The sequence below is a fragment of the Acinonyx jubatus genome, chromosome C1 (genome assembly GCF_027475565.1).
Source record: "Acinonyx jubatus isolate Ajub_Pintada_27869175 chromosome C1, VMU_Ajub_asm_v1.0, whole genome shotgun sequence".
Classification (NCBI taxonomy): Eukaryota; Metazoa; Chordata; class Mammalia; order Carnivora; family Felidae; genus Acinonyx; species Acinonyx jubatus.
The window spans coordinates 16462231-16478956 of record NC_069381.1 but is presented as its reverse complement, the minus strand read 5'-3'; the positions used below and the strand labels follow the sequence as shown (position 1 = coordinate 16478956).

Below are 16726 nucleotides of genomic sequence, written 5' to 3'. Positions count from 1 at the left end.
CCACCTCAAGAGACCAGCACTGGCAAACGGGGTAGGCTGAGCTGGCTGCCACGCCTCCCAGCCGGGATGGGAGCGTGAAAGGCACCTTCCAGCCAGGAGAGGAGGCCATGAAGGAGCCCCGCCCACAGCACACAGAACACCCAGGCACACAGCCCTGCAGGCGCGGTGTCAGAGCCCCTCGGAGTCCCCTCAGGTGCACAGGGCATGAGCACACACAACCACGCCCTCTCCGGGCACACGCGCCTCCCCTGCTGGGCCACGTGTGCACACGCTGGGCTCACAAGGCACATTCGTCCAAGCTCTGCGGGGACCTGGGAATCCCCTACAGGGACCCACATGTGCACACGCACCCCTCAGAGTCCTTTACGTACGTGGGCACGAGACTCTCACGCTCGAGCCCAGGCACACAAACACTATGCGGGCCCCTCTTACGGGAGCAGCTGCCGACACAGACACACACAGTGTTCTGATCGCTGCCGGCCTCCCAGGGCACACCCAGAATCAGACACAGGCATGCCACATCCAAGCAGGCGGCCACACATAGTTCCTATACACACTCACCCCACACCCCACACCCACTAAGGCAGCTCAGGCAGTCCATCGAGGACGGCGGCGGTTAGGGGGCTCCTCTGATGGGCCCTTGCTTCACGGGAACCCCCTGGCTCGCCCACCCCAGCTCCCAGGACAGCAGGATCACTGCCGGATCAGAAGATGACCCAAAATGCCTGGTACCGGGCGGGGCATGAGTCCAGCTCTCGTCTGCTCCCCGAAGCAAAGAGGAAAGACTGAGGGAAGGAAGGAAGGAAGGATTTCCCTGTAGAGATGGCAGGTGACATGTGACAAGAAGTAGGGACCTCAGAGAGGTCAAGGCCACCATGGAGGAGTCAGTCGGAGTCACCCCCCTTACCCCAGACTGGCCCCCGGCCCAAGAGAGCCACCTGTCCCTGCCTCACCCACAGAGCACTGACTGGGTCCCTGGAGTCCTGGGAGCATGCGGTCCTGGCCCGGTCTTGATCTCCAGGATGCTGGGGCTCGGGGTGGTACTCACGGGTGCAGGCTGCAGATGGTGGGTCCAGGGCCGCACGGTAGTAGCTGAGGTCACAGTGGCAGGCCTGGGCAGCGGGGGCTGCAGAGTGGCTGTGGGGAGGGCAGCGGGCGCAGAGCTGGTCCCCAGGGGCCGACTTGTAGAAGCCCAGCTCACAGGCTGCGGAGGACAAGACGGCTTCAGGTGAGCCAGCCGGGCCACCCTGGCAGGCCTCGGGGCAGCTTTCCCTCTGACCCAAGGCTTCCAGTGGGATCTCCCGAGGGACACGGGTGTAGCCCTTCAGCATCACCAGGTCCTACCCTCATCTGTAGATGGAGGGACCAAAGCGCAGAGAGAGGGCCTGTGACTTACACAGGGTTGCACAGCTAGTCGGGGGCAGAACTGAGGCTGGGACCCCGATACCTGAGTCCCGGACCTGAAGTCGGCACAGGAAAGAGCCTCTTCAAACCAGGGTCACGTCTCCCGCTGCGGCCCTTCCCACCCAGGCCGGTCTCCAGCCTGAATCTGCCCATCACCGGACACCAGGCCCTGAGTGAGACACTGCCTCGGGTGTGGGGGTCAGGAGGCTCAGCATCCAAGGGTTGGGGTTGGGACTTGGGTAGGAATGAAAGCTGGAAGGGAATGGTGCAGGTGGGAATGTGACTGGAAAAGAGACCCAGGTGATAGGACCCCTATAAAAATATAGATTCCAGGCCCCACCACGGGCAACCAGTTAGAAGAGCCAGGCGTGGGGCCTGGGGATCTGTTTTCCAAGCTCCCCAAGCAATGCTGACTCTCCAGGACTCGCAGGCTCCTGCCCCCTCCCAGAGCCTGTCACCGTGACCGGGACTGACCAGTCTTGTATGTGACCTTCTCCCCGGCCTCTGCCACACCTGCTTCATCTCTCACCTGGATGACCCAGCCTCCAGCCTTGCCTCCCCAGTCCCCAGTCCCAGCTGCCAGTGTGACTGCCATTCATTCTGCCCTCACAGAGCCAGCACCTTGGAGTGCGGTAAACGAGGCCGTGATCATTGCCAGGAAGGAAATAAAGCGGGTGAGGTGGCAAAGGGTAAATTGTGCGAGGAGCTACTTTCTCAGGGAAGGAAATGGTATTTGGATCGTGTCTAAGCAGTAAGAAGTTGTCAGCCACACAGGGAGTGGGGGTATTCTACGTTATGGAACTCTCTAAAATGACACCTGACTTGGTCACTGCCGGCTCACACCCTCACGGCCTAACAATAAAGTGTGGCAGGCACAGCCCTCCCGCAGCCTCCTCCAGTGTCACCTCTCACTCGCCATCCATAGGCCAAACTAAAGGACCAGCCACTCCCCACACCCAGCAGGTTGTTTCCTGCGTCGGGGCCTTTGCACGTGCTAAGCCTTCTTCCTGGGATGGCTTGTCCTTTTTGTCCACCTGTCAAACTCTCAAGATTCATCTTCCTGTCCCTTGGAACGAAGCCTTTCTCCATACCTCCACATGTACGCACACACACACATATGCAGGTGCGTAGAAACAACTCCTCCCTGCCCCACTTCTGCAGTCCCTGCTCAGTATTGCCACCAATAACACTGTGGCTGTACTTGTGTATCGGTACGTCTGGCCCTCCTCCTAAACCGGAAGGTGCTTGTGGGCAGCTCCTGGTGAACAAGGGCAGGGCTGCCCTACTCATCTCAAACTTCCTAGAGTCTGGCTCGGAGCAGAAGTGGTCAGTGCCAAGTTTTCAAAGTGAGCTAATCCCGCCGTGATCTGCTCTGCAGCAGGGAGAGATCCCGGGAGTTCAAGGAGGACCAAATGCCACCTAGCCGGGTGGTCCTCAGCTGCACCACGGACCTGACTTCCTTTGCAACAGGGACCACCGGGAAGTTCACTGTGTATTATAACAGCTAAAATCAAGTTAATTTGTAAAATGCTACAGGCTTGAGAGAAAACCCGGCATTGGGAGAAAGAAATGATAGAAATGATACCGATTCCCAGACTCAGAGGGGGTGGAGCCAGAAGGGGCTCACAGGTTGGAGAGTTGGCGAACGTGTGCCTCAGTTTTGAGACTTCTTCCCTCCCCCCCTGGAGAGACCCACGAGGGCTCAGGGCTCGCTGGGAGCTCCGGGTTGTGGGGCTCCTAGCTGACACACTGTGATCTCACCTCCTCCTCCCAGAAGCCCTCCGGGAGACAAAGCCCTGGGGCACAGCCTAGGAGCCTTCCTCCAGGCCCAGGAATGGGGCAGAGGAAGTTTTGTGCTTCATCAGCAAACATTTGTTGAGCCTGTTGTTGAACTGAATGACAGTGACCCTCCCTATAGTTAGCAGATCCATGTCGGCTAGCAGTTCGGGGACCATTCGCTCATTCCTCCCCTCATTTATTCCTTCACCCACATTCATTGAGATTCTACCATGGAGCCGAGATACGAGGAGTCGGTCCTGCTCTCAATGTGCCATCGGAGCAGTGAGAGGCACACAGCACACGTATGGTGACACCCTGGGGTGTTTCATGGCATAAAGCAAGCACAGCACGACAGCCTGCGGGTCTTGAGCCCCTGGCCGTTCTGAGTCCATCTGGTTCTTGTCAGTTAAGAGCAGAAACTTGGAAGCAGGCTGCCTGGGCTCCTCTTCTGCTCTAGGCGAAGGGACGCTAGGCAGCCTGCTGGGCCTCAGTTTCTTCATCTGTAAAATGGGGATAATAATAGTCCCCCACCTCCCTGGGCTGTTGTGAGGATGGCATGAGCAAATGCATGTGAATTCACGTCAGGACAGCGCCCGGCACTTATCACAATGCTACGTGGCTGCCATTAATACATTTGTTTGGCAGAGAGGAAACCGGCCGGCGAAGTGCCTTGCTCTAGGCTCCTCGCTGGGCCAGAATGCAAACCCAGGTGGGGGAGCCTCTGGAGCCTAGGCCTTTCCCCCACCAGCCTCTCAACATGGACTGGGGCTTAGAGACGGCCTGGCCATTCTGCCGCTCACCGATGGGCGGTTCTCACGCGCTCTGCTAATACCCATATGGCTGTAACGTGTCAGAGCCAGATTAATCCGCGCAATGAAAATAAAATAATCTTTAATAAGAATACTAATCACCAGGCCTCGGGGAGCCCGGAGACCTGGAGGCAGAGCCGGGAATTAATGGCCGAGACAGATGGAGTGGCCCTGGGCAGGGGCCCGGCCCCGCCCGTCGACCCAGGGCGCTTCCGGAGTCTGCGTGGCCCGCGTGTCGGCCGGGAGCCAGGCGGGGCTGCTGCCCCTGCCGAGGGCACCTTGCCCAGGCCGCCTGTCAGGCCGGCAGCTGCCTGAGGCCCCACCACCTCTCCCCTCTCCCCCGCCAAGAGCCTGAGATTTGACAAATAAGGTGTCTGCCGGTGGATGACCAAAGGAAATTTATTCTAAATCAGATTTTAAACACAGGAAGGCAAAAGAGCTCGTCGCTCACGCTCCCCCTCCGAAACAAGGTGCTCTGATATTTATAGAAAAATGATTAGGGCCTCGGAGGGTGGTTTGTATTCTGCGTCCAGGTGACGGGAAGGACGGCAACCAGGACTTCAGACTCGGGGCTGCTGCTCTGCTGGGTGATGTTCTGAGAGGTCTCTCCCCTTCCCGGCGGGGAGGGGGCTGCAGCCAGCTGGGGGGGGGGGGCCTGAGTCTGGAACTGTGTTGTGAGGGGACCGCTCTGGTCAAGGAGTTGGGAGATCTGGGATGCAATCACACCCCTAGCTGTGTGCCCTTGGGCCAGTCACATCACCTGTCTGGGCCTCCGTTTCCCTACTGGCAGACTGGACGAGCTCCGCCTGGCTCTGACATTCTTCTGTGGGTCTCTGAGGCCTGAGGGGTCTCGGTGAGGCCTCAAAGAGCCGGGCGACTGGCTTGGTCCCTTTCCCATGGGCTTTCACTGTCTTCTCTGTCAAACTGAGTGCTTCCCGGCCACCTCTGAGGAGAGCGGTGAGGGTGAAACCAGGGGGAAGGGAGGCCGGGAGGGAGGCCATCGCCGTGGGCCGGCCCCTGCTGCAGGCCTCAGGCTCTGGATCCTCTCCTTTTGCTAAGAAGGAAGGTGGAGGGTTCAGGCTGGGCAGGCGGGGACCCCAGGGCCCAGCCTTCCTCCTCAAAGGTTTGCTCAGAGACAACTGTCTGATGGAGAAGCCAGGGGCCCACGGTCCTCAGGGAGTCCCACGCAGGTGGATCGGCAGTGGAGGGGAGCCGCAGCTTTGAGAGGACAACTCAAGCAGCCCAGAAGGGCACCCCCAGTCTGTTCCCAGCTCCTGCTTGGCCCCCCAGCCTCCCCACTCTCAGGGTACCCACCCAAGGAGGGGTGAGGATGGGGACCGCTGGCAGGGCCTCGCATTGGCGGGTGGGGGGGGGTCAGTTTCAGACCCACGTTGCTCCTTCAAAGGAGGTTACAGAGACCATCACAGAAACCCGCGACAGGAGTGAGCAAAGTCTCTCCCCGTGCCACCTACCACTGGCATCCCGTCCCCAAACCTCACTGCCTGCCGTGCGTTAGGAATTAATATTTTTTATAAAACCTGTAATTATCTCACAACTGGCATAATTATGTTGTATTGTGATTTAGATGTAAAATTCGAAATGTGCTGCCATTGCCTAACCCCGCTTTGACATTTCTTTGTTATTTTTTATTAGTGTGCCAGTGCTGCCAGGAAACGAGACTGGCCTCGGCCTCTCCCAGCCCTGGGACGGTCCTGCTGCCCGGGACTTGGGAGCTTCTACCAGGAGTGCTGCCCTTGACTCGCTGTGGGACCTTGGGCAAAACACACTCCCTCTCTGGGCTCCACTCCCTACCCCTGTCAAACAAGGCGGCTGGAGCAGGACCGGAGACCCCCGATCCCCCAGTCAGGAAGACCAGTCTCCCTCCCACGAGCAAGTGTGTCCCACGGCATGCTGGACAGACAAGGGGCTTACTTGCACCAGAGTTGGGGCCAGCGGCTGACCTTGAGCAGGTATCCGCTGAGCAGCTGGCCTGATTATTATGGCCTGTGCTATGCCAGTTCCTAACTGCTCTGATGTTACCCCAGAGAGGAGGGCGGTGGGGTCTGGCAGAAGGCTCTAGGGACAGAGGGAGCAGCTGAGGGCTCTGGAGGGAGCCAGCCTGGGATCAGAGCCCTACTCTGTGACTTAGGTGGAAGGGGCTCAGTTTGTTGCATCTGTAAGATGGGGAGACGTGACCTCACTCAGAGCACTTTTGTAAGCATGAGAAAGTGTGTGAACTCCCCGGCTGCACGGATACCCTGTGCCGAAACCCCCGTGCCTGGGCCACACTAGATGCTCAACAGAATGAGTAACTGCCGTGAGGAGTAAGAAGCACTCATTCACGTGGCAAACACTCAACAAATTGTCGCTAAGGGACTTTATTATCCGCACCAGAATGAGGGGATGTTGGAAGCCAGCTCAGGCAGGGAGAGCGCTGGTGCTGGGCCAGGAATAGGTTACGCACCTACACATGGCTCCGAGCAAGACAGACCTGACTCAGGCCCCAGCTCTACCTGTCACCAGCCGGGAGGCCTATGCAGCGACACTACCTCTTAAGCCTGAGTTTTCCCATCCGTAAAATGGAATGGTAATACCCGCCTTGCTACAGTGAGCAAATGAACTGATGTGTGAGCATCCCTTTGTGAGCTGTAAAGGCAACGGGGGTGTTTGTTATTGTAATTACCCAGTGGGAAGTTGAGAAGCACAGGGATGGCTGTGATAGGAGCCAGGAGAGGCTGGGAGCCTGGGAGCCTGAGAGCAAACTAGGCCACAGGTGATAGAACAAGTCCAGAAACAGGAAAATGTCACAGAAGGTGCTTTGGGGGTTAGGGTTCTGGAGAAGCAAAGACTCACAGCAGTTGGGAGTGCGAAGAAGGACTTCTTAAGGAAATCAGAGCCCCCCAAGAGGGGCTGGAAAGGGCCTAGTGGCTGGACGGGAGATCCTGATCCCACAGAACTACCTTGAGCATCACCTGAAATTGTCAGCCTGTGCCCTCCTCAGTCCTGTGAGCACTGAGGGGCCCTGCCTGCCTGCTGGGGCCGAGGGATGGGCCCCGTCCCAATTCCTATCTGGGGCCAGGCCCTAGTCTCTCTGCTCCCTGCACAGGAACCTCCTCCTTCCCCAGGAGAACCAGTGGTCCCAACAGCAGGCTTCACTATGCTCTGAGTGGCTGCGCTGCCGTGTGCCCAGCCCCCGGGGAGGCCGAGGAAGGGCAGAGGGCAACCAGGAGGAGACCAGTACAGCTGGGTCACCAGCTGTCTGTCCAGCTGACTCTCCTGGTGACCCGGGTGCTTGGGATGCCTCGTGACACTGCCCCCAGAGGGGCACAGTGCAAGCGTGAGGCACGTCCACGCAGCCTGGGGTGTGGGTCCTGCTCTCGGTCTCTGGCATGGGAACCCCAGCAGCATGCTCATGGGGAGACAGGTGCCATGCTGCTGCGTTCTCCGCCTTCCCCTTCACAAGGACCTTGGCTGTCCCCTCCCACAGGTCCCTGGGTAAGATCCCCCCCCCCCAAACACCGGCAGGCTGGTCCAGGTGCCCCAGTGACACACCCAACCTAGAGAGTACCCCCTGGGTGCCCCAGACTGCACTCATTCACCCACGGACTGGTTCCACTTCCCTCCACTCCGTGCAAGTTTGGCGGTTTTAAGCACAGATTCCGGTGCCAGACTTCTGGGTTCAAGTCACAGCTCTGCCACTCCTGCGCTGTGTGCCCCCGGGCAAGTTCCTCTGCCTCTCTGTGCCTCCGTCTCCTTGTCTATGAAACCAGGATAAGAGTAGCTTCTATGTCACAGGGGAGGCCCGGAGACTAAATGAGTTAATATGTGAAAAGTGCCTAAAATGATGCCCGACGCACATGAGCTTCCAGAATCGTTCCCTCGCACAGGTATGTGCCCGAGCACACGGGCGTGCTTAGACGTACCCCTCCACGGCGCCCACAGAGGGCGCCACCCGGCTGCGGCGTGCCTGCCTCCGTTCTCTCTCCCCTGCTACACACACACACACACACACACACACACGCTCCCACGCACACAGGCGGCCTGGTGTATTCGCTGACCCACGAACCCTGGAGGGTCACCCATCTTCCTAGGTGCTGGGCTCACCGCCCGGATCCCTGCCGACCGCCACGGCCCCCACGCCCCGCCTGGACTGAGCCCACGTGCCACCCCCCCCCCCCCCGCGTGGCGCACTCACCCACGCAGGCGTCCCGCCGCTCCTCGTAGCCAGCGCTGCACACGCACTTGCCAATGGGCACCAGCCACTCGCCCTCGGCGCTGCAGTACATCTTGGGCGTGTCCCGCTCCTCGGAGTGCCGCACGCACTGGCCCCGCACCTCCACCAGCGAGGACGAGTCGGCCCCCGTCACCGCCTCCGAGAAGGCAGCCAGGTTGCGCACCATGGTGGGGCACTTCTTGTAGTAGATGCGGAGAGACAGGATGGCGAGGCACGCGCCGATGTCCTGGAAGGCCAGATAGAAGCCGCGCTTGCTGAGGGGGCCCACGCCGCGCACCTCCGTGTTGAGCTTGAGGCGCCGCACGCCCAGGTCGGCCCCCGTGAAGCTCTCGTCAGCTGCAATGGTGTCGATCTTGAGGAACTTGCTCTCTTGCGTGCTGGCGCCCAGGTCACGGTCCGACTCCAGGTAGTAGAGGTTGAAGGTCTCCTTGCAGGTGCCCAGCACGCCGGGCATGCTGTTGCAGTCACGCAGGGTGAACTTGATCTCGGCGTAGACACGCCGGGCACCGTCGCGGGGCACCCAGCTCGTGCGCAGCCAGTTGTTCTGGTTGGGGCTCATGACGTTGCATACCTGGTACGTGTGGATGGGCTGGAAAGACTCGTCCACCTCGTTGATGGAGTCCCACTGCGGGCAGAGAGAGCACAGCGCTGACGCGAGAGGCAGCACCTCGCCCTCTCCTGCCGGTCGCCCCGGCCACGTGCCACGTGCAACATGCATGGCCCCGGGGGCATCTTGGGGAAGAAGATGGAACTTGGGTCTCTGCCCTTGGGTTGCTGACCTCCTACTGGACTGTCACAGCCGTCAGGCACTCTAGAGAGCTCCACATCCTTCTGTGAAAGCGTGTTTTGCTGCATTGGAGCAAAGACAGGCTCAGACGTGTGAGCCACATGTCTGAGGTCACCCGGCTGGTGACTGGTGGAGCCAGTACTGGAATTGATGCCAAGGCTACAAAATCCAACCTTGTTTCTACATGGCAACTCCAAACACTCCCGGGGGGGGCAGTTTGGGGGTATTCTGTTTGGGTGATTCAGGGAGCCCACGGGTCCAGTTTCCGTATCAGTTGCCAGAGGGATCTTTCTAATTCGTGAACCTGACTACGCCTCAGATCCTTGAGAAAGGGAGTACTAGGATGTGGGGACGTTGAATGTGGTGGTTTCTGGGCCAGGCGCTAGCCAGGTTATCAGTGATTCAGAAATAAATCAGACACAGTCAACAGCGCGAAAGGCAACATCCCTGCGAATCATGTGTCTGATAAGGGATTAATATCCAGAATATATAAAGAACTCCTACAACTCAACAACAAAGAACCAAACAGCCCAATTTTAAAAATGGGCAAAGGACTTGAATAGACGTTTCTCCAAAGAATATATACAGATGGTCAAATACAACATGGAAAGATGCTCACCATCCCTTATCATTAGGGTAAATACAAATCAAAACCACAATGCAATACCACTCCACACACACACACACTAGGATGGCTACTATCAAAACAACAGAAAATAACAAATGTTGGTGAGGACGTGGAGAAACTGGACCCCTGTGCCCTGTTGGTGGGAAAGTAAAATGGTGCAGCCACCGTGGAAAACAGTATGGAGGTTCCTCGGAAAGTCAAAAATAGAACTACCCTACGGTCCAACAACTCTACTTCTGGGAACATATACACAAAAGAATCGAAGGCAGGGTCTCAAACAAATACTTACACACTCATGTTCACAGCAGCATTATTCACAACAGCCAAAAGGTAGAAATGACCCAATTGGGTCCATCGTTGGATGAATGGGTAAACAAAATGCGGTATATCCAAACAATGGGATATTATTCAGCCTTGAAAAGGAAGGAAATCCAGATGCATGCTACGACATGGGTGAACCTTGAGGATATTCTACAAAGTGAAATAAGCCAGTGAAAGAACATATATTTTATGATTCCACTTATATGAGGCACTTAGATCCAGAAACAGAAATGGAATGGTGCTTGTCAGGGGCCGGGGTGCTGGGGAACGGGAGGCTGGTGTTTCATGCGGACAGAGTTTCAGTTTGGGAAGATGAAAGTTCTGGAGATAGATGGTGGTGATGGTCACACGACACAGCGAATGTACTTAATGCCACTGAATTGTACACTTAAAAAGCGGTTAGAATGTGGTTCGGAAATTTTATGCTACATGTATTTCACCACAATTGTTTTTTTTAAACCCAGTTCAACGGCTTCATTAAATTTTTTTTTTTTAATGTTTTAGAGAGAGAGTGAACGGGGGGACAGGGCAGAGGGAGAAAGAGAGAGAGAGAAAAATCCCAAGCAGGCTCCACACTTAGAGCCTACGCGGGGCTCGATCTCACAACCCTGGGATCGTGACCAGAGCCGAAATCAAGAGTCAGACGCTCAACCAGTTGACCCACCCAGGTGCCCCTACCACAACTTTTTTAAAAACAAGGAAAGCAACATGCCAGAAATACTCCCTCCCCTTGACCGTCTCACAGTGCATCAGACAAGGTGGTTGGGCGCTCTATGCCAAAGAGGATGGGCATCCAGAGGGGGGTGGAACTTCCTGCAGGCTTAAGCAGGAAGCTCTTGCAGGGGGAGTATGAGCAATGTCCCGCGAGCACCAAATAGCCCAGTTTGGACACAGAAGATTCACCTCCAAGATCCAATGTTGACAAATGAGCCAGGAGCCAAGAGATCAAGACCTCTTGGTCTCTAACGTGCTGTGTGACCTCGGGCAAGCTCCCATTCCTCTCTGAGCCCCAGCTTCCTCAACTGCAGAATGCTGGTTGGCCAGAAGCAGTTATTGTGGGCTGAGTTCAGTGGACTCCTGATGGCCCCAAGGAGGGGCTGGGGGCTGAGGGCAGATGGAGGGGATGGGCTCCGGGTCCCTGCCTTGGCTCGGCCAGAGATGCAATGCCTTGCTGTCCTTTCTCGGGCCACTATGGGCAGTTGCCCTTGAACTAGAGATCCTCTTACTTAAGGGGGGTGGGAGGTAAAAACTGCTCCTCATGATGTTCTGAGAATCTGTGGGGCTCTGAGTAATTCACAAGGGTTGGAGTGGGGCCTCGGGGGTCTGAAGTCTGACAAAAGCCCCTCCATCTCTCCTTGTCTTGGCCAGCCACGTGGCCTCTACCCTCAGTGCCCACCCCTGTAAAATGGGGCTCAGACAGGCCCGCCTCAGTGAGGCTCGAGAGGACGAAAGACATAGGCTGCCAAGTGCTTTGGCTTGGGCCTGGCCCAGCAAGGCACCAGAGGAACAGGACTCCTACAACGCCGACCCAGCAGCATCTTCCCAGCCCACCGGCGCCTGCCTCTGGGCCCCCTGGGGAAGAGGTCCGTGGTGTGCCAGCCTCACCCGAGAGTTGATGCCTCCTACACCCCCTACCCCTACAGGGCCCCCCTGTGCCCCCCACTGCAGCCAGGGCCTCCGGGCAGCGTGGTGTCACATCTGGGGTTAAAGTCATTGTCACAATTAACGGAGCACCAAAGAGCCAGCCAGCTGCTCCCTGTCTGTTTCCTGCCAGGAACCTGGATAAATTAATCAGCTCCATCTGAGTCTGCCCCAGCCGCCCTACCGGTGCCAATGGCCTGGCCTTGCCCTGCCGGCCCCAGGGGCTGCTGCAGACACCCAGAGAGGCACGAATTCCTGGAGGCTGGTGCAAGGATGGAATGAGCCCTGTTCTCCACCCCGGCACCGCCCCCATCCCCCTCCCCCTCCGGCCCCCACCACTGCTCTGCAACTCCGTCCTCTGTCTGGAACAGAATGCCCTGGACCATCTGTGCAGCTCTGGGCACATCACCTCCCCTCTCTGAAGCTTGTGCTCCTGTGAAATTGGTGGGGAGGGGCTGATACCAGCCCCTCCCACCTACTCCAGGGGATCAGGTGAGACAACAGAACGTGACTTTCATCCCAGGGCAGCATCATCGGTTAATTCACCAGAAGAGGGGGAGTGCGTCCCAACGTGTGGAGGGAAGGGCACATCCTGATTAAGAGTCTGGGTCCTGGGGCCAGACTCCCCCCAACCTTAGCAGAGTTGCTTAACTTCTCAGGGCTTCCGATTTCTCACCAGGAAATGTCCCTTTCATGCATCCTCATTGATGGCAACTGCGATCATCCCCGTGTTATAAACGGGGAGGTGGAGGAGAGGTAAGTGACTTGCCTGAGTCACACTGATTAAAGGCAGCAGCGTAATGGCTCATCCAAGACCCAGACTCTTGGCTCCTAGGCCGTGCAGCCTTGCCTGACAATCCGGTCATTTTGCTGATGCTGGAGACAGCCCTGGATGACCCTTGTTCCCAGGCTGTTTAGGAAACTTCGGAATCAGAGGGGTGCCTGGAACACAAGGACCACATCCACAGGCTCCCTAGCCAGATGGGCAGGAGAATCACCTGGAAAGTTTATGAAACAAAAGATTCCCAGGCACCTCCCCAGACCCCCTGGATGCAGGGATCTGTATGCCTCACCTGCTAACCTGGAACAGGCTCGACATCTAGAGTTTGGGACCCAGGGATCTCACCCAGCCTTCTTTCCTCTCTGGACAAGCCCATTCTCCAGGTCCCATAAAGGTGGAAGGTGGCCCCTGGCTGAGCAGACAACGCTGGATTGTCTCCCACCCCCTCACAATGAGGACACACACCAAAGAGAACACAAGGGACTCAGCACAGGCTCCGGGCCAGAGAGACTGGAGTTTGAGACCACCATTTGGAACCTGCCTGATGGTGGACAAATTGTTTCTTGCTGCTCTGAGCCTCAGTTTCCTCATCCGTGAAATGGGGTGGCTGTACCTACTCACAGGATGGGTTGTGGGGATTACAAGATAATGTCTGTGAATTATTCAGAGCTATGTGAATATACGTTATTTATTCTAACTCCTAAACAAGTAAGGTAACTCTGAGCCATGCTTTAGAGCATTCTGCAAGCAAACAAGCCTTAGATTTCCAGAAAATCATCGACAAGTCTGGTCATGCTCCCCACCTGCTTAAAACCTTTACAATTCCTTGTTACTCTAAAAACCAAGTCCTAAGTTCTGAGTAGGACAGAGGGACAGAGACACCCAGAGCCAACCTGGGGCCAGGCCCACTCCTTCCTGGCTGCTGAGTCTCAGGGGAAATGCTGACCCAGCCATCAGCCAGGCAGTCACCCAATCAAAGGTCGGCCCCCCGCCACTGGCAGAGCTGGCCCACTTTATCAAGTCCTTTCTCACCCATGCTCACCCCTGGGAGACAGCCATCTGGGGACACACACACAGGAGCATTCCACAAAGAGAGACTGAGGCCCAGGGAGGTACAGAGATACCCCAAAGACCCAGCCTTTACCCTGAGGCAGGGCTGACCTGCTCTGGCAGAAAGGAGTTCCCTCCTGGTTCTTAGGCCCATGTGGCCTGCCTGTGAAGCTCCCTGAAGCCTGCTGCATGGGGGCTGATGACAATGGACTCAGCTTACTGCTGCCAGGACACGAAACCTCCAGGGAGAGAAGAGGGGGGCTCTGTCCTGACCCCAGCCACAGGCCACAAATGACCCGGAAGAAAACACCACCCTGGGGTGCCTGTGTGGCTCAACGGGGTAAGTGTCCAACTCTCGATCTCAGGGTCATGAGTTCAAGCCCCGAGCTGGGCTCCACACTGGACATGAAACCTACTTAAAACAAACTAAAACCCTATCGCTTGAAACCTACTTAAATAAACAAAAACCCTACCCCAAAGTGAAGACATACCCCTACTCCCTTCATGAACACTAACTCTTGACATCAATATCACCCTCATCATCATTAATATCATTCCCCTCGTCTCCAGAGCCGCGGAAGCCAGTGTTCATGAAACAAGTCATGCGTATGCGATATGCCTGTGTCTATGGTGGGGATGTGAGGGTGCGTTTCTGAGCACCCTTGCAGGAGGACACGTATGTGACATGTAACTGACACACACTAATAATGATGACAGTGCCCAGTGAGGGCACACCATGTGCCAGGCACGGTGCCCAGATCAGGTGTCACCTCCCCTCACCCTTGCAGCAAACCCCATGACACTGTCACAGGCACATCCCTTCCAACAGCTGGGGAACTGGGACTCAGGGAGTGAAGTGGTGACCACCAGGGCCACCCGTTTGTCGATGGCAGAATCGGGCCTCCGCCAGGCTCACGGGTTCACTTTGGCTTGACTGCCCTGCTCACCCTGGGATCTGGATAAGAGACGTGGAGGGACGGGGGCGGCGCAGCGTTGTCCCTGGACACCCTGAGGTTACCGCGCCAGCTCCCCGGGAAGATGGGAGGGGCCCCCTGCCTGAGAGCACACAACCCACAGAGACCTGATGGGCTCAGCCCAGGGTCACCATGAAGGCCATATGGGCCTGGGGGTTTGGCCACAGTGGGTTCTAGCAGTGCCATCCAGATGATTCTGACAGAAGAGAGAGGCAGGTGGGGGGGTCCAGGGGTCTGGACAGCTCCTGGCGAGGACGGGGCGTGAGGCGTGAAAGGCCTGGCTGGGGCCCTTTCCTGGCCGTTCCTGGCCATTGGCACGTCCCCGGCAACCCTGGGCCCAGTTGTGGTATGTGACTCTGTAGGCCCAGAACCCAGATATAAGGATCCCACACTTGGGGCCTTACACTTAAGGACTGGCAGCCCAGCACTAGATGGTTCTGTAATCCCAAGGGTCTGCACACAGGAAAGGAAGGAAGGTAGGAAGATGGTAGGAAGATAGGAAAGCAGGAAGGTGGGAAGGTGGGAGGGTAGGAATGAATGCATAGATGGATGGATGGAAGGGAGGAAGGAAGGAAGGGAGGGAGGGAGGAAGGAAGGGAGGAAAGAAGGAAGGGAGGGAGGGAGGAAGGAAGGGAGGGAGGGAGGGAGGAAGGGAGGAAGGAAGGGAGGGAGGGAGGGAGGGAGGAAGGGAGGAAGGAAGTGAGGGAGGGAGGGAAGAAGGGAGGGAGGAAGGGAGGGAGGAAGGGAGGAAGGGAAGGGAGGGAGGGGAGGGAGGAAAGGGAGGGAGGAAAGGGAGGGAGGAAGGGAGGAAGGAAGGGAGGGAGGGAGGGAGGGAGGAAGGGGAGGGAGGAAGGGAGGAAGGAAGGGGAGGGAGGGAGGGAGGAAGGGAGGGAGGGAGGGAGGGAGGGAGGAAGGGAGGGAGGGAAGGGAGGAAGGAAGGGAGGGGAGGGAGGGAGGGGAGGAAGGGGAGGAAGGAAGTGAGGGAGGGAGGGAAGAAGGGAGGGAGGAAGGGAGGGAGGAGGAAGGAAAGAAACAGCAGCTCTGTTTCTAACTGCTGTGTGGCCTTGGGTAAGTCCTTTCCCCTCTCTGGGCATCTGCTTCCTTTTGATCTATCTGATGATAAGACTGTGAGTCAGAGCCTTTCTCTGCTCATAGAGGATGACGCTGGCCCCACTGCCTATCACCTACCCCATGAGCCGGATACGTGAGCCAGCCCCAGTCTCCATGGATGGTTGATGTGTCCAGCAAGTTCACTGTAAAACAGGAGACAAGAAAGCATCAGCCCCTGGGACACCCTTCCCCTGTCCCACAGAGCAGCCCCACCTGGCCATACGGGTCTTCACTCAGGCCAGCCCACACCAGCTCTGTGTCTGTGGTCTTTCTCATTTCCCTTCTCCTTCAGGGCTCAGTTCGAGTTGTCCCTCTTGCCCGAAGCCTCCTTCCACCACCTCGGCCAAACCCCCAGAACGCAAGCTGCCCCAAGCGCTGGGTTTCCCTGGTTGGTGATGCAACGGGATGGTTAAGAGACGGGCTTGGGAGTCCAGGAGGCCCGGGCCAGAATCCCAGCCTTGCCACTTTAGGAGCTGTGTGTCCCTGAACAAGTCCCTGCCCCTCCCTGAGCCCCAGGTTCCTCCTGTGAAAAATGGGTGTGACAGAGGATCCTGTCTTACAGGGTGTTGTGAGGGACAACCTGATCCCCGTCTCGCTCGTGGGACACGACAGCATCCAAAAGCACCCACCAACATTCACACTCTGCGGTCATTGTCCCACAGGAGGACTGGCCCCGGCTTTGCAATCACCACCGTCTTGCTAGAGATGACTGGCACCTAATAAGTCCTCCGTGCACGTCTGATGCGAAGAGATCGGGAGGAGTAAGAGCGGCCTCTCGGCACCTACTATGTGCTGAGCTCTGCGAGGGGCGCTTTGGACGCCTCCTCTGTGACCTGCCCAACTGCGGAGAGGTGCTGATTCTTCTCTCTTTACCAATGAGAACAGGGAGCCTCGGGGAAGTTCGGGAACATGCTTGGAGCCCCACAGGCGGAGCCAGCAGGGCTGGTGTTCGGAGCACCTGCCGAGGCAACCGCAGACAGCGCCCCCAGCCCTGGCAGGACCCGTGAGCAGTCACCGCGGTTGGGAAAGGAGTGATGGCCTGGAAGGCGAGTCTATTCTAAGCCAGATCCTCCAAGGGGACCCTGCAAAGCCTCCACAACACAACAGAGAAGAGCTTGCCTTTGGAACCAGACACTGCTGGGCTCATCTCTCAATGTAGCTACACAGTAGCAGGTGACCTTCACTTCTCAGACCCTCAATTTCCTCCT

General features: G+C 57.3%; 2 protein-coding genes across 2 annotated transcripts in view; both read right to left on the bottom strand.

Moving 5' to 3' along the window:
- EPHA8 (EPH receptor A8) overlaps positions 1 to 15656 on the bottom strand; it is a 30587-nt gene extending 14931 nt beyond the window's left edge. Inside the window, exons 1-3 of the mRNA XM_053208670.1 lie at positions 15597 to 15656; positions 8188 to 8851; positions 1049 to 1204 (exon numbers count right to left, since the gene is read on the bottom strand). Coding sequence (XP_053064645.1) covers positions 1049 to 1204; positions 8188 to 8785 — 754 coding nt within the window. The 5' untranslated portion in view covers positions 8786 to 8851; positions 15597 to 15656. The remainder of the gene's footprint in view (positions 1 to 1048; positions 1205 to 8187; positions 8852 to 15596) is intronic.
- C1QB (complement C1q B chain) overlaps positions 1 to 16726 on the bottom strand; it is a 124846-nt gene that overhangs the window by 66401 nt on the left and 41719 nt on the right. The window lies entirely within an intron of this gene.